At 36.8% G+C, this 27,290-nt stretch overlaps 1 protein-coding gene across 1 annotated transcript; it reads left to right on the forward strand.

Annotated features, from left to right (window-relative positions):
* The first annotated feature begins 312 nt into the window (after positions 1-312).
* On the forward strand, positions 313-25,707 carry LOC140158404 (uncharacterized). The gene is made up of 20 exons (XM_072181496.1): positions 313-384; positions 655-807; positions 1,820-2,056; positions 3,208-3,384; positions 3,989-4,246; positions 9,512-9,716; positions 11,815-11,963; positions 12,919-13,151; positions 15,034-15,240; positions 15,471-15,594; positions 15,750-15,839; positions 16,007-16,161; positions 17,144-17,329; positions 18,676-18,802; positions 19,226-19,456; positions 20,600-20,741; positions 21,278-21,460; positions 21,942-22,105; positions 22,605-22,871; positions 23,832-25,707. The coding sequence occupies exons 2-20, from the start codon at positions 669-671 to the stop codon at positions 24,956-24,958; spliced, it is 4,401 nt and encodes a 1,466-aa protein (XP_072037597.1). The 5' UTR covers positions 313-384; positions 655-668; the 3' UTR covers positions 24,959-25,707.
* The last annotated feature ends 1,583 nt before the right edge of the window (positions 25,708-27,290 follow it).

The raw sequence follows: 27,290 nt of genomic DNA on the forward strand, positions 1-27,290 counted from the left end.
TAACCAACTCGTCAGTGAATCCCATAGCTTTGAATACAACCCTGTAGGTCGAATGGAGCTCATGACGAAGCTTTTAGACTGGCCAGGAGCTTGGGGAGTCAGACACTTTTATTTTCATGGATTATGTTTTGCCATAAAATGTTGAGAGTGTGTAACACTCGATGAATAAATACAGATGTGTTGTTAACTCTTTAATGTAATGTATTAGCTAAATAAGTGGATTTGGGCAACAATTGTTTGCTCAAACTGTTATGAAGTGGTAAAAACAACATCAGGATGTTAAAGACTTCCATGTACTTTGATTTCCAGGTTTGTTTCAAGTAACTGTTGAGGCAGAGAAGACTGTTCTAGACACAGCTATACCTTTGGCAATTTTCAATTCCGGTAAGCTTAATTCTTGAAATTCCAAAATAACAATAAGTCTGCGAATAAGTTTCAAAATGGGGCAGTTTTGATACAAAGCAAAATACATCATGAAGAAGTAAAACGTGCAACAAAATTAAAACTTCAATATTTCTGGTAGTTCCAGAAGCAACGTAGCAAAGGTGTAAAAATAAGTTTCAGTATTAGATTTATTTCAAAAACCTTGTTTAAACTACTGGATGACTAAGAACATTCACTCATCTATTGATTATTCTTCAATACACATAACAGATATTGTTCTGACAATGGCGCCAATGGAAATAGATTTGCAAGACAGTTTAGAGTCATTTCAACTCCGTTTTGAAGCAGACGACATTGCAGCATTTGCAAATATCAAAGCATTGTTTCAACAATCTCCGAATGTAGCCGATATGGTAATACTTGGTAAGTAAGGATGATGTTTAGGCAATTATTCCATTTGAAGTCGGGAAAAGTCTTCCACAAAGGGAGTATGTTTTTCAAATGGAATTAGCTAGAGTCAATATTTTTGAACACGTACTCCCCCTGTATATGGCTTTACCTATATTTTACACAACTTAAGTTTCAAATGGAACTTACCAATTATTGTCTATTCTTTTTGAAACCCATACTCCCTCTTTGGTAAACTTCAGCAGCTTAATCCTCTACACAGGCAATGCACTGCTGAGCGGGTCTCTTGTTATTATCGTGCATTGAATGTTGCACGCAGGATAACTCAAAGTGTGAAATTTTAGACATTTGTTTTGTATTGTATCTTTATGATGATAAGTACAAAAAAGTACACATTTTTAGAAAAATAATGCAAAATGAGCAGTTTTTTAGAAAAGTGCCAATTCTTTTTTGTCCATTATAACAACGTATCCTACACACAAATATCCGAAATCAACGAAAATTTCATTTTTGTGTCCAAAAGACACAAAACTACACAAAACTAGGAAAACGGGTCAAAAAGGATCAAATTTTGCCTATTTTTTCAATTTTGACCAAACGTTAGGATATTTCAAGGTCTGTTGAAACCGTGAAATGCTTGTTACACAATTCCCGCTGTGGAAAATTCACTAAGTAAAGGTAAAGGAGGCGATCCTGCATATAAACAGTGATCGGAGTGCCCATCTCTCTTTCATTGGCGATTGGGCCAGACTCCTCCATGTAATGTTGCTATAGGGGGATCGCTACACCTCCTCTACAGCGAGTCTGTTACCTTCCCAGCATTTAAGAATGCCGGTACCCATTTATGCACCTGGGGGAAGAGGAGTAATCGAGATAAAGTGCCTTACTCAAGGGCACAACACGATGGCGTCGCCGGGGCTCGAACCCGCAACCTTGCTATTATGAGTCGGAGTCCGTTCCGCTCGGCCAACGCGCTCCCCAAAACTCACTACTAACCTCTATCTTAATTATTTCTTTTCTCTTATAGAACTGCGTTCGAGCGCATACGAAACATACGATACATGGGTCATTTCAGGTCATCTGTCTGAAGCCTTTGATAATGAAATATTTTTTGATGTCAATAAAATTCCTGCAATATCTCTACAGATGAGATTGTTTCCAATGATCGGCAATGCAATACTTCCAACGCCTGATGGAATGGGTTTTGTGTTTACCTTTTATGCTATGCCTCCAATCCTACAATCGTTGGCATTCGATTCATCGGGTAAGTCAATTGTTATTTGTCCGTACGATTATGACTATTACGTGTTGGTGCCATTAGGTTAAGCATTTACCTAATCATGGCTACCTTAATGTTGTTTGAGCACAGAATTTGTTTAAGACCCCACTACATTCACAAGACATGTACTCAGCCGTGAAATAGGTGATTGTTTCAAATTTGGTGTCATTGTAAAGGGAAATAAAGTAGCTATTCATTAATGTGAAACACGATATGAATATGTCACAAATAATCTGAGATATCGATCGATGCTTGAAAAAACTTTCCAAACATTTGTTGAGGAGTTTATTAAAATACTAAAACAGACTAAATTGCTAACAGTATTTTCCTAATGTGTAAAACGAGTATTAAGGAATTAAGGAATTGTCAAGTATATCATTGACCAACCTGGTGTCCTAACTAAACTGCCTCATCTATTTAATCTAAACTGACTGTATAGAGCAGTTTAGGATGACTATATTGACGCCCTCTGTTGGTCAACGTTACATTAAGGTTCCTCCTTGCTTTCTTGCCCGACGGGGCCATTATATATTGAAACTCCATTAGTTGCAATCCCTCATTATGTTTTTAGCATCAGCCCTTCCGGGCGTACGGCCTTGGATGTTTTTAAAGCCATGCGGGCTGGGGGCCCAGTATTAACAAAAAACATCTAAGGCCGCAAGCAAGGCGTAATTTCATCGCCGCTCTTCATCTTGTTTTATTATTATTTTTATTTTTTCCCTTTAACTTCCACATATTTCATAGAGGAATTTAACTTATCAAATTACTACTATTTTATGGTGTCAAAATATCTTCCAAAACGTTGAATATACGCACTAAAGTTAATTAATAACAATATAGGGTGCTGTCACTTTTTAGATATCGTACAACTGTATAATGATACGAGTGGATATTCATACGTAGTGGTAGATAAAATGAATTAAAAAATTTAACTTCAACACTACACTATTTTTCGCTCACCTGGAACGTTACCCCGATTGTAGACAATATATCATCACAGCATCACCATCTGCTGAAGACGCTAGTCGAGCTAGTGAAAACGTTCCAGGTGAGCGAAAAATAGTGTATGCGAAGCATCAGATTCCTTGTTTGACTACCCAAGTGAATTTCTTTTTTACTATCCTTCTCTTTATTAGGTTCATACCTGATAGTCAGATTCGAACCTGGTGTAAACTACAAAGATTTAAAGCGTTGTGATTATATATTTGAAGCGACGTCAAATTTGGGCGTATCCCAAAGATGTAAATGGGTCGGTCCGCACCAGCTACATATTACTATTGGGATCGACGACGGTAATGGGCTTATTGAAGTCGGTAAGCTTTACACAGTCAAATTTTGTTGACCCTTTAATGTATTCTTTTCAATTTTACGAATTTAAAGCTTTACCATAATAGATAAACAGTGAAAACAATGAGCCATAAATAAGCTTATGCTTGTAATATTGGTAACAGGGTTCATATTGATCTTGACCATTGGCTGGTACGAAACCAATTAACTATGATTCGGTTAAGTACATCAATTAGGTGACAGATTACTCTCGGATTACTCTCAAGTTTATAATGCCCGTGTTACTACTTTTTGTCGAAGGGAAAGTACTAATGATTCGAGCCTAGATTGGTAGGTGACTATAAACTCTACTAAAATAAACTCGACTATATAAACTCGACTAATGTGCTCTTCCAATTGAAATTCCTACACCCCATATGGAAGACACGACCTTAATGATCTCCCACACAGGGGGTTTGAATTTCAAACGGAAGTACCTGAATGGGTGACTCCATTTGAAAACACTCCCTGTGTGGAAGAGAAAGGTCATGTCTTCCATAGGGGGTGTATGGATTTCAACTGGAATAGCCCAATGATGGTAACAATAATCAATAATGAATTTCATTACATTGTTTGTATTGTTTCCTGAAGGTGATTCGATGGCTTTAAGAGAAAACACAATAACAACTTTTGGTGAAGAATTCTCTCGCAAGGCTTCAGGAAGTCTTACGGTTTCAGCACCAGATAATTATATTCTCCCCGTAGCACACATACAGGGTAATAGAATGATATCAAGTTGTGGAATGTTAAGGCTGTCCGCTAGAGGATCTACCGGGGGAGGTGGAAGGAATATGGCATATCAGTGGTCCGTCTGTAGTGGTCCTGGAGATTATCAGTCTATTTCATTCAGTAAGTTCCAATCAACATATTCCAATCAATAAATCTTTATGTTATTAAATACTGTGTACGAGTTTCCGTTGGCCATAGACAAAACACACGATATCACAATAGGTAGGTAATGTTTACACCTTTACCACTGCTTCTCCATAAGTGTCTGCTATAGAGGTTATCCGTGTTCTATAAGTTACATATCCTATCTGCGACTACTATACCTTGTTTAGGACTTTCAAAAGAAGTACCTACATGTGCAACCATGACTGTTTCAAAATAGCCCGCCAAAGTCATGCAGGTAACTCCGAGGTCGTGCATTGAATTGGTTTGAATGAGGAATACTACGGGAATCAGCACCTTTTGTTAGAAGTCACACATGAGCAACGTGGATAACCTCTATACATGCAGTCACTCGGAATACGTAGTTGACACCTGATGCAAAACATTTAGCTTAGATTCCCTCTAATTAAGTATTAAATACAGCTTTAACATGGTTAAATACACATTAACATGCTAAAAATGCAAAAGATACGTGAAACCAATTCAAGGCGTAAAAGGACTTTTGGGATGCCCTGTATATACACACAGACAAAATAATTATTTCTAACATCATATAAATATATGACAAAGAAGAAGATAATAAAAATTAAAACAAAAGTATATTAAAAGGGCATTTCGTGATCCACAGCCTCGTCCCACCACTTTTCTCTCAAAAAGTTGAGATTTTTATACCACTGGAAACCTCTGGCTACATACTGTTTATGTACCAAACATTTCTTGCAGATTAATTCGTTTAGCTAAACTATCGTCAAATTTGAATTTGGTTCTGGTATACCAGAACGAAATTACAACAGCGGCCTATGGAACAGTGTAATACACATAATCTACCAAAAAAACGTTGACAACGTAAAGAAAGCAGCAAGTTTAAAAAGCCCCCACCTCGGCTCACTTTTTGAAACTTGGTCCCATTTTGAATATCAACAGCAAATCGGTGTTTTTTAGCATCATTGCCATTAACATGCCTACTTGTTATTCGTTTAATTCAATCATTGATCATGAACTTAATAATTATTATAAAACAAAACATATATAGGATATTGGCCAAGAACAACATAATAACCTTTCTGATCGTTCCAGAATGCTAACAACTTTTAAGTAATATATCGCATCGGCACATTAAAGATTCATAACACTTCTGGAAATGTTTTAAGTTGATAATTATGACAAAGTTTAAATCAGTATATTTTACAAATGGGACCAAGTTTCAAAAAGTGAGCCGAGGTGGGGCTTTTTAAACTTGTTGCTTTTACGTTGTCAACGTTTTTTGGTAGATTTCGTTTCTTTTTATGAATGAAGCCGAGTAGCTCCAAGCTTGAAAAGTCATCCGGTTACGAAGTACTCCATAAGACGAAAAAAAAAAAAAATAGAAGTTTGAATATTTTATCCTTGATTTATGACAATAAAAATACGAGTATATGTAGCTATAACTAAAATGTACGTGGTTCATTGTAGCACTGGGGCAATCTAGTTGGATATCCAAATTTCGCCGTTTGTGGTTCTTTGTAGCCCTGCAGGCAATCTAGTTGGATATCTTTATTGAGCGGCGGTTGTTGGCGGTCTTTCGCGGTTCGTGGTATTCCTTTATTCTTCAAGCCCTGTCCTCTATCGGGGCTAATTTATTGTATAAGCTTGTTGGAAATCCATATTTCGCGGTGTGTGGTTCTTTGTAGCCCTGCGGGGCAATATAGTGGGATATCTCTATTGAGGTGGTTGTTGGAGGTCTTTCGCGGTTCGTGGTTATAATTTTCCTTATCCTTCAAGCCTTGCCCTCTATTGAGGGCTAATTTATAGTTAAAACTTGTTGGACATCCATATTTCGCGGTGTGTGGTTCTTTATAGCCCTGCGGGCAATCTAGTTGGATATTTCTATTGAGCGGCAGTTGTTGGCAGTTTTTCGCGGTTTGTGGTTTTAATTTGTAGGATATCCATATTTCAAGATTTGTGGTTCCTGAGTCCTGCGGGGCAATCTAGCTAGATATCCAAATTTCGCGGTTTGTGGTTCTTTGTAGCCCTGCGGGGCAATCTAGTTGGATATCCCTATTGAGCGGCGGTTGTCGGTGGTCTTTTGAGATTTTCCCTTTAATTTCGGGCCGCCCTCTCCTCTACATCCCGAGGATGCTTTTCAATAATTTAAATTATACGGTGTCAACAATTACTATTACTTGGTATGATAACTTATCTTACCATGTTGACTTATATTGTTTGTTAAGGCAACTTTCGCGGTTCGTGGTTATAATTTCCTAATCCTTCAAGCTTTGCCCTCTATCGAGGGCTAATTTATAGTTAAAACTTGTTGGACATCCATATTTCGTGGTTTATGGTTCTTTATAGCCCTGCGGGGCAATCTAGTTGGATATCCAAATTTCGCGGTTTGTGGTTCTTTGTAGCCCTGCGGGGCAACATAGTTGAATATTTCTATTAAGCGGCAGTTGTTGGCGGTTTTTCGCGGTTTGTGGTTTTAATTTGCAGGATATCCATATTTCAAGATTTGTGGTTCCTGAATCCTGCGGGGCAATCTAGCTGGATATCGAAATTCCGCGGTTTGTGGTTCTTTGTAGCCCTGCGGGGCAATCTAGTTGGATATCCCTATTGCGCGGCGGTTGTCGGCGGTCTTTTGAGATTTAATTTTACCTTTAATTTCGGGCCGCCCCGCCTCTACATCCCGAGGATGCTTTTCAATAATTTAAATTATACGGTGTCAAAATTACTATTCCTTGGTATGATAATTTATCTTACCATGTTGACTTGTATTGTTTGTTAAGTCAACTGGACGTGACAAAATATCCTGCTATGTAGACATTAATTTGTTGCTAAATTGACTTGGCATAATAATTTATTTCGGGAAGAAGACATCCATTTTGGTATGTCGACTTAGCATGATAATTTATCTTGCCATATTGACTTGTTTGTTCAGTTGTCTTGGCGAGATATTTTATATCGTCATGTTGACATAATGCTGATAATAAGTCGACATGGCAAGATAATTATCTTGTCAAGTTGTGTCACATAGACGCTTCCGTAGGCCTAAATGTTATTTGGATATTTTTTTTTCCTGCTGGCCTTCCATACTAGCGGAACAATTTTCCACACCTACAGACTGTTTGTAATCAACCTACCGGGACGGTATGATAATTGTCATGTTCTACGATTGCTGAAGATGACAGAGAGTCAGGTCTCTTAATCGATTCAACAACCATTCATACATATCACAATCATCATTGTCCTATTATCATTCGAATTTGCCCGTGGTAGGACAAAATATATTTAAATGAGAATAACAATGAGTAACGTCGTATTCGCTACTTGCACGGTTCCGCCATTATGCACTATGTGCGGGGAGAGCCTCGAACTGGCAGCATACATGAATGGGAATTGAACTAGTCATAACGTTCTGTGTAAGGTTACATAATTCTTCCTTTCATGTATGCTGCCAGTTCGAGGCTCTCCCGCACATAGTGCATAATGGCGGAACCGTGCAAGTAGCGAATTGCATACCCTATAATACCTGATCTGGTTTCTTGTGTTATTCAGATTTCTTTTGATCCTTGATGGTGTTGTATGCTGTGTTTTTAAATAGGCCCTTAACACAAAAAACAATTTACATGAGAATCAAACAACTTGCTTTAATAAAAAAATAATATCACAATAGCACTGGATGTTTAAAATTATGTTATCCTTGATTAATGACAATAAATTGTTTAATAAAACATTGAAAAAAAAATCAGTTGGTCACCGGGTTTCGAACTCGGGATAGCGTATCTGGAGTCAAGCGCACTAACCATTAGGCCACGGACCTCTGCTGTAAAATACTTTGTCGAAATACAGCATTTATTATATAAATGGATGCGTAGTCCGATAAGAACAAAAGAATTGTGAAAAACTTGATTTTTTGGCGAACGGGGCTCAGAATTTGTATGTAGGGTATCCAGGAATCTGCTAGGGTATATTTGGAAGTGAATCTGAAAAAGTAGTGTGAAGGTGATAACCAGGTAGACCTGTAGCAGTGTCCAAAAATTCTGGATCAGTATGATTTGCAACTAATTTTCGCTATGAAATACCGCGTGAAATGGAAGCAAAAATATTTGTTTATTACGAACAATGATTGACTGTAGGATTGGTGGCCCTTTTGGAATTAATGAGTTGTCACGATCTTACACCTGGGACTGTAAATAACATTTAGCATGGTTTTAGATACATTTTGTACCCAGCGAAAAATAACATCGAACAATAGAAGTCAAGTGTTTTAATGTTACGTGTAAATATAGTCTCGCGGGAGCATCTGTTATTAGTCTTCTTTATCAGTCTTTTTTTTAAAAACTTGCTGGTCACGGCTACCGCGTGACTCTAATCATGCATAACTCGCAAACGCAAAATCGGAATCAACTGAAATTTTGGGAATAAGCTTTTTTCGTGGATATCTACTGAAAAATGTCATACAAAGAGGATGCTAGGATCACGAATTAAGAAGGGAATATACAGGTTAATGCATACTGACGCGATTACTGATGCGGGAATGATTTTTATTATATATACATTTTAGTTGGTTTTGATTAGCAATTTGGTTTATTGTTGGTGGAAGTGAATTGCACTCCTTTATGTCAGTAAAGTAAAATGTATTGCATGCCTGGTTTTTGCCCAAGCTAAAATTAAATTAAATCTAAAAATAATTTAAAATTCTCTCTTAGATATGAAATAGATGTACCGTGATAGATATTTAAAAACGTAAATAGATTTTCACTGCGTGATCCTTAAAGCCTTAATGTACGATTTCCGTTAAATTTTAATTTTGTTATTCTTTATTCAAAATATTGAAATAATATTAGTTATAACTGACCGGAAGGGTTGATGTCCATTTTAAGTGGAAATAACAAGGTAAAGTGAATGAAACCCCACTGGTTGTTTTGGCCATTTAACATGCAGTTCTATGGGAGGACATATTATCAATCATAATTTTTAAATTATGATAATATGTCGAACTTTGCTCTGTTGACCTACAAAGACAACAAATTTGGCCGATTGCATGTAGGTGCAAGTTGGGACATGTGTAAACATTACAAATATGCCAAAAATTCAGGCTTGAAAAAATTAACCAATTTCATATTATAAGATCGTACATTATGGCTTTAACTGAAAGCATGCCTAATCTGCCAGGTTACCTTCAATGGGCAATGAGCATGTGCATCTAGGTTCAAAATAAACCTTACTGTCTATGATTATTTGAAGGTTCTCCAGATCCACGAGATATCATCATAGAAGGTACCAATCTCCTAGCTGACCAATATTATGGCATCTGCTTGGAAGTGTCAAACTTCCTGACTCGAGGACCACAAGATGTTATTAAAGAAGTTGTGACCGTTCGACGATCATCGGCAGATGAACCGGAAGTAGTTATCATTTCACCTGATGTCAATATTATTGTTTCAAAAAGGTTAGGCTAACTTTGTTTTTGACAATTTCGCACTTTCTTCATTTCGTCCATGTGACCTTTCAATTCGAACACTTTTACATGTATACATTGTGTAGAAACCGTCAATGTGTTTGCAAAGTATTGTTGTCTCCGATATAGACTCCCGGTATAGACTTCTTTAATTCCTCATGTTCAGTATTTTTCTCAAGATTTTACAATGATCATCTTGGCTTTGTGATTTCATATATTGATACTAATGTAAATCAATGTTTATCAAAGCAATAGTGTGCGAATATGTCGTAGAAACGCCCTCAATTGTACTCGAAGTTTTTCTTTTTACACGATTGTTATACCCAATAACAATTGTTATATTTACTTAAATATCCTGTGAAAGACTCAGCCTGAAATACTTCTATTGCAGTACACAAATTATAAACTCTTCAAAAAAAGTTTGGAAACTTTCCAAAACGGCTTTATATCAGAAATATTTGAAATCTATATCCATATTGTTTCATATCAATACAAGCATTGTTCTTTTCTCTCAAAAATGACACCAAATTTGTGACCATAAATTATTCCATGATTGATTAATTGTCTTTGAAAGACAAGGAGGTCTCAAACAAAATGTGCCAAATCTGCTATTGTCTGCGCCATTTGCATCTGTAAACATGAATACGGAATATCACACAGTTTCATTAATAACGGTTTCAAATTGCTGCCAGTCTGATGTACCGATATTCTGCAGCCGTTGTTTTTCTTGGGCGGCCATTTCTGGGTCTGTCTTTGACATCTTTGGTCTGACGAAAGTTGGCTTTTAGCTTGGAGATCATACTGCGGGAAACTCCAGAAGTTGCCGCACTTTGATTCTGAGGTATGCCAGCCTCAAGCTGACCAATAGCTCCAGCCTTATCCAGATCTGATAATCGAACCATGGTTGATTAGAGTTTTCTTGCAAATGACCACTATGAAGAAGTGACCAGCAAGAGAAATTGACTTGCGATGATCCATTTGAATCCACATATCAGCATATGAAACCATCCTAGCACTTTTTATTCAACATGATGTACTGCAAACAACTTTTCATTCATTCTTTTATTCATGCATTAAGGTTTGACACTCTTTTAAAGTGTTGTGATTTGATAGTTCACAGCATCTTGCGAATGGTAGTCAGCTTTGGCAAAAATCGCATTGCTCATTTCATAGCGAGTGTGTAGAAGAATTCAAATATCACAGATATGCTTTTGTAGGTCATGTGGTTCTTGAGTTATGTTGTAGGAGGACTGAAACACCTGCAACACTTACATAAACGTACATAACTCATTAACAACGATAAATCAAGCAAGTATATGGTTTGTAGAATGAACATTTGCAGAACATCAAATTGTTATTTTTCAATAATATATTGATTTACATAATGAAAATCGATATTTTTTGGCTGCTTCGACCAACAGTACCATGTCTACCCTTAAACCATTCGTTCATTCATTCAAAGCAATAAGATGAGCGCAGACAATGGTCAGTTTGGCACATTTTCTTTGAGACCTCTCTGTCTTTCAACGAAAGTTCCTCAACCGTGGAATAAGTTATCGTCACAAATGAGGTGTCATTGTTGACAGGAAAGAACAATGGTTTCACTGATATAAAACAATGTGGAGATAGATTTCAAAGATTTCTGATATACAGCTGTTTTTGAAAGTCCAAACTTTTTTTGAGGAGTTTATATAAAAAAAAGTTTTATAAACATGGGACCCCGGTTTTATTCGCCAACCATCGGACCCTTGTATCAAGCTCAGTCGAACAGAATCATTGAGGTATAAACTACTCCTGCATTTCTATACGGCTTTATAGTTATACGTCTTATTTGTCCTACGCCTGAAGTTACGGGATGTTCAGAAGATGCACATGGACACATTGATATAGGTACTGGATTGAAATAGCGATTTCCTCTTTTTACATTATTTGCTTTGGACATATCAGATAGCGAAAACATACAAATTTGGAAAATGCAAATTGCACATTATAGAAAATTTATAGAAACTTTCTACTTTTCCAACCGTGAATTACCATGCCCCTATTCATATACCGGTATACGTGTATAATCTGAATTATTTGTTTCCAGTTTTACATTGGCAGCTGAAGTGAGTTTTACGGATTGTTTTACACCAACCGCAGTGAATTTTGAGTGGTTCGTCGATGATGATAGTATCCCATTGAATCTAAAAACGAGGACAACGCCTGGGCTCTTTGTAGAGAAGCAAACACTTCAAGGTACAAAAAAACATTATGAGCTAAAAATAGATTTTCCCGCCATTTTTGTGAGGGACATAGGAGTCATTCTTTCTTAAAATATGTCCATCTAGTCAAATCCACAGAGAAACAAAGGTATGCTAATAATGGTCACGGATCGTAAGAAAATGATTCTACTATTATGATTTATATGAACATCAACTCGAATTCGACTACAGATGTAACAGGATTAATTACCATAGCGATCGGTCAAAACTATTTTTAAATGTATTGCGCATGAACAATTCAATCTAATTGCAACCATTATCATGTTTTGATGAATCCAAGTGTGTGAAAACATTGGATCCAAAACATAATAATGATAATGTTGGATGAAACTGAACTGAACTAAAACTGAACTGCATGAACTGAACTGAACTGAACTGATGCATATCGCTTCAAAACAGCATTGGACTTGATGTATCGTCCAATATTTTAAAACTCATAGCTCGACCGATCCAATTTGATATCAAACTTGGGCCATAGATGCATATGGAAACTGTCATGCAAAGTAAAAGGTCACTTTAGGTCTGAAAATGAAAAAGAATATATATTCGGACAATCTTTCTGGGACCACCGTCCCTATTCATTAAATTTACCTGTACATCTAAATTTTGTGTGCTCCCTCCTTTGGGCTTAAATTACATAAATAATGAATTGAAATTTTAAGTTGCAGTATGTTATGAATATTTTGAAATGCAAACGATAGATAGAGCTAAGATAGAATTACGCTAAAACAGTAAGATATCTTATAAACGATGACAACTGAAAACCAGTACCGGATTTACAGCAGGGTCAGAAATTTAACAAAGTACTGTTTTGGAATGAGAAATAGGTTACAGGGGTAGATACGGATATGTATATGTTAGTTAAACTGGACCTGGGCAATAAAAATAATATTCCACCCCTACTAGAAACATAAACGCCTCTTTTTCAGGTGATCGGGATGTGACATTTACTGTCAGAGTCAGTCAATCCAGTGATGCCGCCAGCTTTGTGGAAAGAAGCATCACCATATCCACTAGATATTCTGACTTACAAGCCATAATTGACAAGTCATCTGAATTCACCATTGGAAGGCTGAGTGGAGACTTGGCTTTAGATGCTTCACGATCTATTGATCCTGATAATATCCCCCTTGCAATGAGGTACCGATGGCGGTGTTTGCAGGTAAATCATTGGTTTATTTTGTAGGTTTTGCTTTGATGTTGCTGTTGTTTTGGTTTGTTTGTTTGTTTATTTGCTTTGCTTGCTTGTGTTTGGAGAAGCTAATATGATATTTGACCTATGATTGTCATTTAGATGTGTACATTAGATTTCTCTCTATTACGGTAACGATTAGGAGTATCTGATTTTGGGACATGTGGGATGGATGGACAGTAGACAGTCAAGGGATTTCAATTTATATACTCGGTCATAGACATTCAGATGACAATCTTAAAACCTGAACAGAAATAATTGCGTTTTTGATCCTTACTACATTACTACTATGAAATTGGATGTTAGTATAATTATATACCATTTACGACTCAAGCATACATGATATTTGAAATTAACCAACTCCACCCATCTTTAGGGTTATACATCGTAAGCACAATAATATTGATAGTTTAGTTATCGAAAAAACAGATAATTTCTCATACAGGGTGTCCCAGAAAAAATTACCGGGCAAAGTAATTTGGACATAAGTCGAGAAATATACATCCGAATCCAAAAATCTAAAAATCAACGTGCAGCCCATCTTATTCTGCATCTTATACGCTAATTTTTACTGGAATCGATTGACTGATTGCGAAGAAATGAGCGATTACATAACGCATGCGTCAATTCACTTCATTCCAAGTTTGAAAGAAAGATCATTCGATCAACACAATGCGCACTAGTGGTTAACTAATGGGCTTCTATTATTTTGTTCTGTGAAATCCTTTTCGTTCTTTTTTAAACAATCTGTTTCTTGCAAAACATTTATTTCAGTTTTGTTCAAATTTTAAAACCTGCACGATATTGAAAATGAAAACTTGCATGTAAGATGATGCTCGGTACTTGTAATTATCTTTTTTCGTTAATGTTGATATAAATGTTGCATAAATAATTCCAGCTGGCTTAAAAACAATCTCACACACAAATGGGAATATTTCAAGAAATTGTAATGCAAACTTTTAAACTTTTAAACTTTGCATTACAATTTCTTAATGTTGCATGGTATCAAAAGTCACACGTAAAGCTCTAATGACTTGATTATTGTCAGTCTTGGCTCAAATGTTCTTTGGAAATTGAAATTATACCATAGTTGCACAACCTAAAGAATTAAAGTACGAAAGCTTCCAATTGCAGAAATCGAGGTTTTCTCGAACAAATTGTGACTCATCTTCAGTGAAAGCATGAATAACATAACACCGTCGGATTATAAAATACATAATGTGGACTAAATTTAATGAGATACACAAACTTTAGGAAGCGATGAGAGAGTATGAAAAAAGCGCGTGTTGATCAAACTTGGAATGAATTGCATTGATGCGCGCATTGTGTAATCGTTAATTTCTTCGCAATCAGTCAACCGAATCAAATAAAATGTTCGTATGTGATGCACAATAAAATGGGCTTTGCGCTACATTTTAAATTTTTTGATTCTGATTTCTATTTCTCGACTTACGTTCAATTTTATTTACTCGGTAATTTTTTATGGGACACCCTGTACATGGAACTCTCACAGAGAAAACACATTATTATCAAGTAAAAGTAGAAGGTTGAATCCCAGTGCCCAAATAACAAAATTTCAACATACGATGACCTGAGACATTTCTTGTTTTAAACCAACGAAGGGTAAAGACCACATTTTTACAATGCGCCCTAATTTATTATTACTTGAGAGGAACACACTAACAGGGGGAAATTGATATCCAGCGGATGAAATTGGGGGAACATTCCATCAAAACTGTAAAATAATGATAGAAAACGTATCATTTCTGTATGTTAATCTGAAATACCAGAAAATAGTCCCTCTTTATTTTTCAAGCACTGTCTAGCACTAATTAGTGGCATTTCACCTTAGGTTACAGATAACACACCGTGCTTCGTCAAAGGTGGTACCGGTGAAACCTTTCCAAGCTCTGAAGATAGTGAACGAGATGTCATAGTTCTTGACCCAGAACTGATGTTCTCTGATGTCTCATACCTCATATCAGTAGATGTATCTAAGGGAAGTAGAAAGAGCTCAACGAGGGTGTTGATACATGTGGTGGATGGTAAACCACCAGAGGTAAAGTATAACTAATCCAACCTAGCCACCTCATTAAAATGATCATACGAATCATTATACACCTAATCTTAAAACGATCATATCAATCTTTTTAGTGCCATGATAGCGCCATCTGTTTTTATTAAGTTATTGCCGTATACATGGTATATGACACGTTGGAACCAGCAATCTTATGCAAAGATAATGTACTCATAATAATAGGGATTATAATGTTTTTGTATTCATATCAGGTTATAATCACATCGGATACTAGAGCAAAACGGAATACACAAAAGACTCTTCAACTTGACGCAGTTATAAAATCTCCGGGCACGGATGTTCAGGTTATCAGATGGCAAGCTATCCAAAGAGAAGGTACGTCAATAGTTGCATTCATAAAAAAATGATTTTAACCAGCAACATATCTTAAGATATTTGAAGAAAACAAAGAACTTTGGCTCTGTTAATATTAATGTTATCGGTACTATTTGTGTGCAAATTGCTAATTTAGGTATTTCTTTTTTATATAGGTTTCGGGTATGCAGAAGCACAAGACGACAGCATCAATCCAAGCAGATCATTTAATGATGGATATACCTCTACATTTCGAATAGAAAAAGGTATTCAAGAGCAAAATGCTTTTTACCTTGTTTAGACCAAACAAAAAGTCAAATCTGTCTTATTCCATTCGATTCGATTCCATTTCAGTCGATTCGATTCGATTCCATTCCATTACACAATACATCGTTAGAGGAAATCTAAGCTATTTTTTTTCTTTATTGTGCAGGAACTCTTACACCAGGTGTCAGCTACGTGTTCCGAGCGACTGCATGTAGAGCACTTGCTTGTGGAGAAGCAGTGGTAGAGGTGGAAACATTACCTATTGTGACGTCATGTGTTTTGTCCATTGCCAACGGAAATTCGTACACGGTACTTGATAAGGTAATAAAACTGAACACCTCAAATAAAGAAAGTCCGCAGTTATGTAACCCGTCCTACACCAAAACCTGATCTTGTTATGACAATTTGATTAATAAAGTTGTGTGCAGAATCTTGTTAGCTCCAATTTGATACCAAATTTGATACCAAACACTCTAAATTGACAAATATGAATGTTAATGCATTTTTAAAAGTTGCAAATCAAAACGACGGTCGGAATGGTTAAGCGTGGTCAAACTAGCTTGCCCCCGAGCGACATAATTTACCTATAAACATTTGCATAGGAACCGCATAGCCAGAGGATCGGAGGATCACATTGATCGGAGATTATATACGTAATTATCAGTAATATATAAGTAATATATAGTATATCGTCTTTATATCTTTATTCCGTAATCAATAAGTATGATGAACAAACGCCTTTCTGACAGAACTTCTCGTAGCACAGTAGTATAGCCTCTGGAATATGTATCCGAAGGTTGTGGTTTCGAACTCTGGTAGTATTTAAATTCCAATAAATTTCATATACTTTTGCAAAGAGGCAATGATAATGGCTGTAAATCCGTCTTATAAAACTGAAACACAACACAATCTAGCTTCATATACTTATCACTGCTTATGTACGTTATGTAAATGTATTATGTGATGGAAATGTTGACCAGGAAAACAATATCGCTGCCCGCGATGGACCCCTGCCGACTATTCCAAGTGGTGGAACAATGCGCAGTTTATTCAATAAATAAATTGATATCTACCGTACACATATAGTTTGGGGGCTTAATCACTAAAATCACGAAATGAATATGATAATGATGTTGATGATGATAACAATGATGGTTAAGGTGATGAGGATGATGATGACGATGATGGTGATGATAATTATAATGACGATGAGGATGACGCTGGACGATGATGATGACTACAGCAATGATAATGATGATGAATATGATGATAACGATAACAATAATAATTTGTACTTCCACAGGTAACATTCAATGTGGACAATTGTGTCACCAGTCCTTCAGCATATCCTTTGTCCTTTCAAATATATCGTCTCATAGATGATACGGGCAATATAGAAACATTAACAAAGCAACAGACTTTTCCAGGATTTGAAACAATCGGCAAACCAGCGCGGGAGGGAATACCAGAAAACACATTCATCGCAAAGGTTAGAAATTCAGAATATTTTGGTGTATTATGCATGGAACACGGTTTCCGAATTTTACATATACGATATTTTAGGCAATAGAACCAAATTAGTTCGAGCTTTTGATCGACCATCGATGTCTGTCGATCCTTATTATTTATATAATATCAATGAATTATTACCATTAATTCTGATTAATTAGTTGTTATTTCATTAATAACAAGCATCGAAGCAGCATCAACGGTCGATCCAAAGATCGAAGAAAATTGGCTCCGGTGACTATTATAAAAGGCACGAACACACTGCACTCCCATTCACGAAAACCCTCATCCGCACACCCACCATCCCAGCAAACACAAAACGTTTTTGACATCATTCGCAAAAGGTTATATAAGGTTTTCAGAAAACGTTTAAATGTCGGGTTATATAAATGGTACATTAATGGTATAAAACGTTTTTATCACATTAAATAACATTTGTTGGTAATTTACTGCACAGCAAACACAAATGATTTACAGAAAACATTTAAATGTCGGGTTATATAAATGGTATAAAAACGTTTTAATAACATTCCAAAAACATTTTTGAAAACTTGGTACAAATCATTCTAAACAGAATGTTATTTTTGGGTTGAAAAAAATAAAAAAAAAAAAATGTTTGCCCAAAATATTTATAATAACGTTTTTAAAATGTTTTCACGACCTTTATATAACCCAACATTTAAATGTTATTAAAACGTTTTGTAAAAAAACATTTTAAGAACATTTCTGTGTTTACTTGGGGGCAAATATTATAACATAATCTTATTTAAGTGTTGACAAAATATTTGGCCAAAAATGTTTGCAAAAATAGTTTACAATGACATTTCGAAAACATTTTAAAAATATTGTTGTAGTGTGTTTTCATACAAAACGTTTTACATGACCTTTATATAACCCGGCATTTTAATGTTATTAAAACGTTTCTACCTAAACCAAAACCCAAAATATAACTTATTTAAAACGTTTTAAAAACGTTTTTGTGTTTGCTGGGATATACCAACATCCCACCCACACACAAACACAACGGTAAAACCAGCTGATCTACTTACTAATTTTACGTATTATTAATACGCGGATTTAGGGTTTCTCTACCGGAAGTCAATTTGTGCCGACGTTCCTTCCCACAATGCAACATGCGTACTGCATAACAACGAATATTGATTAACCTCTGAACTGTATCTATTGTTATGCAAAACGCTTATTGCATTGTGGGAAGGAATTTCGGCACAAATTGACTTCCGGTAGAGAACCTTTAATTCCCGTATTGGACATCAACATGAACTTATTGAATATAAGATCGTTTTGGTATTGGTTTCTCCCTTACAGGTGTGCAATGCATATATCAGCTGCAGCTTGTTTAATGTCACGGCAATTGTAACACCGAGGGACGACCTGACTCCTGAAACAATTGCCCAGCTGACAGATGAACTCGTGGAGGCTTTTAAATTAACAAGTGGGTTTCTGTATAATTCTCTGACACATCAACGGTTGTTTAAAAGATAAAAGTCGTGTAACATTTACATATAAATCAAACTGTAAATGAATTAGATTTGTTCCATCAATTCTACATGAATGATGTGATCCTTTCCTTAGTGTTTCTAGAATGTCCATTGTATTCCTGTTGTTTAACTCGCTGCCCAGAGACCGTTATATTGAGCTATTGTGTTGATAACGGTCTGTGCAGCGAGTCACCTCCATTTATACTCTAGATAACGGTCGGGGCAACGAGCTTTGAACAAAATACAATGGATAATCTGTGAAAAGAAAAGGGCTAGGCGTGTATGAGACTGGCATTTAGTGTTGCTAGACCTGCAAACTTCATGTTCAAATGTGATAGCTAATGCTGCCTTCATATTTGTTTATAACAATTTTCCAGAAAATTATTTGGAAGCACTTGTGAATTTCAACATCATTACCGACATTACAGGATCTACCACCGCCCGTCGTAGAAAGCGTGCTGTGACGGTATCAACGCTAACAGCAGCAAATCAAATCGAGCTGGTGGAAAACGTATTAGAAAATACTGTCCTGGATTACAGTAATGCACAGCTTCTTATTGATCAATTGACATCTCTAAGCATAGAAGAGTTATCATATGTGGATCGAGGTAAGGGTGCACACCAGTATTTTATAGTCCCCGTTGATTTCCCGGAAATAGGGTCCGGGAAATCGTCATGTTCCTGACCTGCGAGCGACTCAGCTCTTCAAAACTTACACTTTCTGCAAGTTGAAGGTCAGATAAAGACATCCAGTGCAAAGAAGACCAGTGACTTTTTGTAAAAAATTGCCGACTAGATTACCTTACAGCTAATACAGCAGCTTGGAAGTAGCATAAAATATGCTCCCAACATTACGGGGGAAGGGATGTAGGATGAAGATTACAATCATGAAAAAGATGGTTTGCACTGGATGATGTGATAATTGAAGGAAGACAAACAAATGACGCGACGTTTGATGTGGCAACGATCGTTATTAACTTGGATTGCAGTCGCTTTAAAGCCTTAATGTATGATCTTTTTTCAGAATATACCTTCATTTTTTTCAAAACCGATTTTTTTTGGGCATATTTGTAATACTTACACATGTTCCAGCTTACATCTAAGAGCAAACTGTCAATTTCGCCCTATTTGTAGTAAAACGGGATGATTTTCTGCTGGTCCGACATATTATCATAATATTTCAGATTATGATAATATTATGTCGGAATGATCGCACATCTTAATCTCCTACGAAGCCAGTTTGGTTACGCTCGCTACACACATGTGCAGGGAGCATATCACTCGAGATATTTCGAGTGATAGAGGTGAAGTTTATAATTTTGTTTCATTGCAAACTTCCAATGGTTTTCGCGTCCAAATGTATTGGGAACTTTCATAATGATTGCATATTATCATTTTGGAAGAAAAATATAATTTAAAAAGATCGTACATTAAGGCTTTAAACAGTGTTAAAACACTGAACTACAATCGTGGAAAACAATACTTGCCACACCTTTACTAAACAATTGAAATGCCTGCCCTATCACAATTGCTATAAAGGCGAGTGATATATGCATGCGATATATGTAGCACAGACTTCTCCTGTATCTCATCCTTCCCCACTCCCCATTTTTCAATGTTGGAGAGTCTCATAGACCTGTTGAAAACAAGGCCTGGTCCAACATTGACTTCTTTGGTTACTCATAAATGAATTCAACTCAAATGAATTCGACTCTTATGACAAGCTAACCCTTTACCTCTTATTTTTTAAGGTCGCCTGTTATCTGTGATCTATGAAATTGTGTTGGTTTTTGACGGTGAGCATCCTATAGAAAGCAACAGCGCACAAATTATTCTGGACATCACTGGCGTCATCGCCGAAGACATGATACCTGAACAGCTGTCATTGATCAGGTATTTTACACCAATAATACCACATATATTGTATATTTTGAGGTATTTTAGATGTGTCTGAAATTAAACTAAGCACTCAACTATAGCTCAAATTAAAAAAAAAATTATATGGGTTTGATTTAAAGCGAAGCGTTGAATTCCTTTTGCTAAAAGGTAGTAGTGTAAATGTAGCTGAAATGAAAGGATAAAAAATAAACTATTTCAGAAACAAAACAGAAAAACGGGTCTAATGCAAGATCATCTGTCGTTTTGTATTATATCGTTGTCAAATCTGCTTCATTGAACGTAATGTCAAACTAAATCTGAATATGTCTATAATATATCTGAGTATGGCCAATATTGGGTTATTGTTTGGGGCTAGCGAAGGTAGGAAATAAATTGAAACAATATTTTGACGGACCATGTTAAAAAAGCGCAGTGATTTATAGTGCGCTACACACAGGCACAACGCCTAGACGTTGATCCACAAGCCTCAGCACACTTTACAAGCCTCAGCACACTTTACATGTTGTTGATTTCCCTGTCTTTTACTATAGTACAATCAACTCAATGCTGATAACATCGCAAGTAACAGTGCTTACTTTGGGCGCAGACGCAGTTCAGACATCATCGGATTACGTAACTAGCTCTGTTCAGAGGGTTTTTCCTAATGGTGTATTCCGCACTAAAGCAGCAGCAGACGGGGCATACGTTCACTTCGGAACCCAAATTGAAGAAATGTAAGCAGACTGTTAAAGTAACTAAAATGTATCCACTTTTATGTCAAAGAATTGACAGGTTATTTTTACTACAATAGCAGTGGGCAAATCAACAACATGACGTCAATTCAACGTCGGAGCGTTGTATAATGGTCGTAGGATGGTTGTATATGAAATTTTTTTGACGTCATTCGGTTGGTTTAACCAACGTTGTAATAACATAATTTTACAACCGTGGGCAAATTTTGGTAGGTTTAACGTTGTAATAACGTTTAACCAACCAATTTACGTCAACCCCCCCCAAACAAAACCCCGATTGATCATAAAAATTATACAACCATCCTACAAGCACTATATAATTTTCGACGTTGTATTGACGTCATTTTGCTGTAGGGCTAACTTCGAATCATAATACCGTTTACATTTGAATTTAGATTGCGTGCACATGTGCATCAGTAACAGTAAACATGATAAAATATATGCTTACCCATCAACTTTTCAGATATGGTCCGATTTGGAGTTGCAGTGGTGGAGACGCATGTTCTGGCGTCGTTATACATTATGAACACTATAGAAGTGATACAGATTATTTCTCTACAACCGAAGAAGACCGTATCAACAGAGCTGCTGATATTATTGGTATTTCCCTTCACGATCCCAGCTCAGGTAAAATACATTTTAAGGTCCATGTGTTTAAGCCACCTGTGGTCTCTGTCCAAGATCTTACCCTAGTTTAAGTCCACAAAATGTTGAGTTGCCTGAATGCGAATGTAGTTTGAGACTTCTGAGCTAGCAGAACTTGGTCTTCTGTGTTCCAGAATTATAATATTTAAGAAAGTGCTGGTAAATCCAACCCAGTCAACATTATAGGAAGCGCTGCTAAGCAATATCATTTAAATTTGTTGTGTTAAAGTACTCGCAGTTATTTTTATACTCAATTTCAATTGCAGTTTAGGATAACTTGAGCAAATTCAGATAAATGAATCAACCAAAAGAATACATAAAATTTAAAAAGAAGATTAACGATAAATGGTATTCCAGTATTGGAAAAACTGCATTATGAATAAAATTTATTTATATTTTTATACATAAATCTAATCTATGATTGCTCTTCAACATGTTGAAAGACAAAAAAGTATCATACGCCTAATTTGAATACTTTTAGATTCCGAGTTGGACATAACCGGTCTTACTACACCAATCACCATTAACATAACCATCACACGACCACAAACCAACAAATCATACGAGTGCCGCTATTGGTCAGTTTCTGACACTGCATGGCTATCGGATGGTATCGATACCGTAATTCAAACAACCACGTTAGTAACGTGCCTTACTCATCATTTGACCCAATTCACCGTTATGGGTGTGGATCTGCCCATCACCACCGAGTCAATGGGTTCTACTGAATTACCTGGAAGTCAACAAGGTAAGTCTCAGTCAGGGTATTTATAGTGAATATACCGAGTTGTGAGTGAAAATGTGTACGATGAGTCCTTTAATGTATACCGAAACTCTTGCTGTTTATAGTGAGGCAGTTGCCGCACAAATCATGTACCATCTAACATTACCGTGGAAGCACGTGGCAAGTGTAAATAGTGTGATCAACAGTATGATCGTGGCGGTGAACATGTAACGTCTGTTTTGATAACTCTTGGGGCTAAGAAGAGTTTTGAATGTCCTGCGCGCATCCAACCCGGTACATACCCGTTATGGCTAATGATATAGTGAGTAAGTTTCCGGACAATTTCTGACCGGGTAGAATGTATACGCCAATGTACCATACATGCATGCTGTTGATATCTTTAACCGATACTCACATAGGGATTAGGGTGAACTAACGTCCTGGACCATCTGGGTACGATCTAATGCAACTCCTTTTTCCAATACCTAAAGAGTCAAGTCGAACACAGTTTGGTATTAAATCAAATCCATGGACATAACCAGGAACAATAACAACAAATACAGGTACACTATAGGGACGGAAACCACTAAAATTATAATAACAAATAATCCTTTTGGAGGCTTCTGGTCCAGACACGACCATTTGTTGTTGTTGTTCTAAGACAACATTATTTTTCTTGATTGAGGCACGTGGGTGGCTATTTTGGCTGGGGAAGGTGCTAGCGGCTCCAGATTAATTTTCAGGGAAGTTATGTGTTGGAAGGGGTCAGTGTTTCTAGAATAAAATTGGCAGTTTCTAAAATAAAAAATAGTTCATTATTTTATCTAGAGTGATGCATTTTTTTGGTTCTAGGCAAACATTGTCTGTGTTTCTTTCAAATAAACCAAGCTTTTATTGCTATTATGATTTTTTATTTTATACCCTTAAGGAAAGATCCAAGCAAATTTAATAATTATTTCAATTTGTCATTTTTATTTGTAACAGAACAGCGAAAAGGTCTAACTGCAGGACTCACCACCTTAGTTGTCTTGGTCATCCTGTTTGTCATCGTCGCCATCGTAATCGTAATAGCCATCGTTTACAAGAAATCAAAGAAAACCAAAATTGTACCTGTTTATGACGAGCCAGAAGTAAACGATCAGAATCTTGAAGAACATGATCAGAGCAGATCAAGATCCCCAACAGCACCGCCTCTTCTACCACCTACACCAGACGATCTACCTCATGGAAATTCCTTTGAACCACAAAATGAAACACCTGCAGCGATGACTAGTTCGAATTCGTCAATGGACGATGGGCTAGGCACTCGTGATTCACCACGCCTTGATCAATCTATTCAACCAACTGCACCACCACACCCAAATAGGTTCAATCATACATCAACACCTAGCTCTGATTCTACCACAGAACCAACAGATCCTGAACAGGACATGGGTGATTCCCCTCCCCTTTATCCACCTCTCAAACTATATATACCAATTCGTCAACGGTTATCGACATTAAGTACTGAATCATCAATGACTCTACCGGATCTTGAAGAAAATATTTGGGAATCACCTCCTCTATATGAAAATAATCAAACACCCATACCTGAGAATCAAGAAGCGCCATTGAATAAGGCTAGAGCATGGACGTCCCAAAGTAGTTCATCGTTTGATGAAGCAAATTCACTGGGCGCATCATTTTCCACCAATTCGAGTAACCCACGAACCTCACGTTTGAGATCAGAATCACTGGCATCAACGATAGACCCCGCTACACCTCCACTGATTAATCCAACGGGATCATCTAATCGACCAAAAGCCGCGAGTAAAGTAAGAACCATTTCTAGTAACCCACGAACCTCACGTGTGCGGTCAGAATCCCTGGCATCAACGATAGACTCCGTTACACCTCCACCGATTAATCCAACGAGATCATCAAATCGACCAAATGCCGCGCGTAAAGTAAGAACCATCTCTAGTAACCCACGAACCTCACGTCTACGGTCAGAATCCCTGGCATCAACGATAGACTCAATTACACCTCCACCGATTAATCCAACGAGATCATCTAATCGACCAAAAGCCGCGCGTAAAGTAAGAACAGCTTTACCCAACATTTCTATGTAGATTACAACAGTGCAATATACAGATTCGCCAAAGTTTGTAGCCAAATGACTCAATCAAATTGTTAGTACTAATATACTAAAGAAGCAATAATGATATATTTGATTTTATGTAAATTTTAGAGGCTCACAATTTTAAGAGTGCCTTATAAGAGTAACAAGAAAGAATGATATTTGTGTGTTCAAATAAACAGACTAACATTAACTGACACCGTGTCTTAAACTCGCTCAAAGTACCACGTGGAATTTTGTGTACTTTTGTCTTTGAAATTGGCCTTTGAAATGATGACTATGTGTTAGACAAGTACTCCAGGATTCGCCAAATGGTTTTGTTATTAAAGTAACATTCACAAATATAGTTGACAATCCCAAGTGCCCGGTTTATTCAATCATTAATTTCAAACGCATGGATTGTTACAATACTACACTGGGAATACTAGACCATGATGCGATCGATATAACCTGACGGTTGTTTCGGGCTATGTCATTGTCACGATCTGCATTCACCTAGTCTACAGCTCTGTGTGCTACTTTTAAGTGCAGCAAATTTCATATACTGGGTAGCAAATCTTTAGAGGTTTTGGTAGCAAATGTGGTATCAAATTAGAGCTAACTAGATGGTGTACACGACTGTGTCAATCAATTCGTCACAATACAAGCAGGGCTAGATTTATGACGGGTTACATAAGTGCAGACTTTCTTTTTGTGTTGTGTTTGAGTACCAATTATTACTGCATTGTTAAAAACGGGGTTAAAAAAGTGCCAAAAATGTTTGTTACATTATATGTATCAAAAAATGTATGATCACTAAATTATCAAGAATATGTGTGCAAAATATGAATACATTATAGATTCGTATCAAAGTTTATAAAATAATTATGTACAATGTATATAAATTGTATAAATTTATTATTCAAATATTTATATCTTCTTACGTGTGCTTTCAGTACTATTTAAACTGAATGTAGAATATTATATTTATAATTGACAAAGTACAAATAGTACAAAATAATTTAACTGATAGTATATATTTTGGAAAGGAAATTACTTTCACAGAATATAAATAGTAACACAGATTTAATTTGGTGTAAGAACAACAATTTTTGGGATAAATTTTCTTCCTCAATTTTGATGAAACATACTATAGAATTTCCAAATGTGTGCCTCCTAAAAATCACGCCGAGTGATTGCTCTCTCCATTTTTGTATTGTGCTACAAACCGATCAAAGAAACAATGTCGCCATTTAACAGTACCACTTAATTTCTAGAAGCCCGTTTTGGGGAGCATTTTGACTAATCTTGTAGGACAAATATGTTTTGGAGAGGTGAATTATAAATAAAATACTGGAATAACTTACGAATTTTGCGAATTTTCATCCAATCTCATTGGACTTCATCTGGCAACTGCAAAGATGCTCCGGTATTGATCGTAGTCGGAGACTGGTCACGTGTCAATCGGCAAGGAATATTGACAATCGATGAATCCCAGGCGTGCGACAGTTGGAATCTCAGGCCCCTCGTTTGTTGAGGGATGGCTTCTCCACTCGTTCCCAAATCGCTTCACGAACTCCCCGCTCAAACCACCTCTCTTCACGATCTAGAATGATAACATCCTCCGTATCGATTTGATGTCCGGAAGTTTTGGCATGAGCGTATATAGCAGAATCCGGTTGCCAGTCAGTAGAACTAGGCCGTCTATGTTGACCAAGACGAGCTTTAAGGGATTGCTTTGTTTCTCCTACATACGCTTCTGTGCAGTCCGAATCCCCACACTTATAACCGTAGACAAGGTTAGACTGTTTGTCTCTGGGGGGCTTATCTTTAACATGCACTAGTTTTCCGCGTAATTTATTTACCGGCTTAAACGCGGTTGTGACGCCGAAGAGTTTATAGATGTTCTTTACTCTTTCAGAGACACCAGCACAATAGGGGATAGTTATCAGTGTTTTGCGAGTGGCTTGTTCAGAGTCTTCATTGGGGGTTGCTGGGGCTTTTTTGGCGTCAATTTTTCTTTTGGCCTGCTCAAAGGCCCAGTCCGGGTAACCGCACTTCCTTAAAGCTCCATCAATGTGATCTTTCTCATGCGGAATGTTGATTTCTTCGCTTATGATTGTTTCTGCGCGATAGTGGAGAGTGCGTATGACCCCAAGTTTGTGGACGAGTGGGTGGTGCGACCCAAACTGCAGGTAATGATCTGTGTGGGTCGGCTTACGGTAAACTACTGTTGTAAGCTTCCGTTCGTTGTTAATTTGGACATGGCAATCAAGGAATGCGAGTTTGTTGTCCGTGCACTTCTCTTGAGTGAATTTAATATTGTCACTAATACTGTTGATATG

Source organism: Amphiura filiformis, chromosome 8 (genome assembly GCF_039555335.1).
Source record: "Amphiura filiformis chromosome 8, Afil_fr2py, whole genome shotgun sequence".
Lineage (NCBI taxonomy): Eukaryota > Metazoa > Echinodermata > Ophiuroidea > Amphilepidida > Amphiuridae > Amphiura > Amphiura filiformis.

Coding starts and splice junctions, on each gene's coding strand:
- LOC140158404 (XM_072181496.1), top strand. CDS start 669: ATGGCGCCAATGGAAATAGATTTGCAAGACAGTTTAGAGTCATTTCAA. Junction 11,964..12,918: donor AGAGAAGCAAACACTTCAAG/GTACAAAAAAAC, acceptor CCTCTTTTTCAG/GTGATCGGGATGTGACATTT. Junction 19,457..20,599: donor GTTATCATATGTGGATCGAG/GTAAGGGTGCAC, acceptor TTATTTTTTAAG/GTCGCCTGTTATCTGTGATC.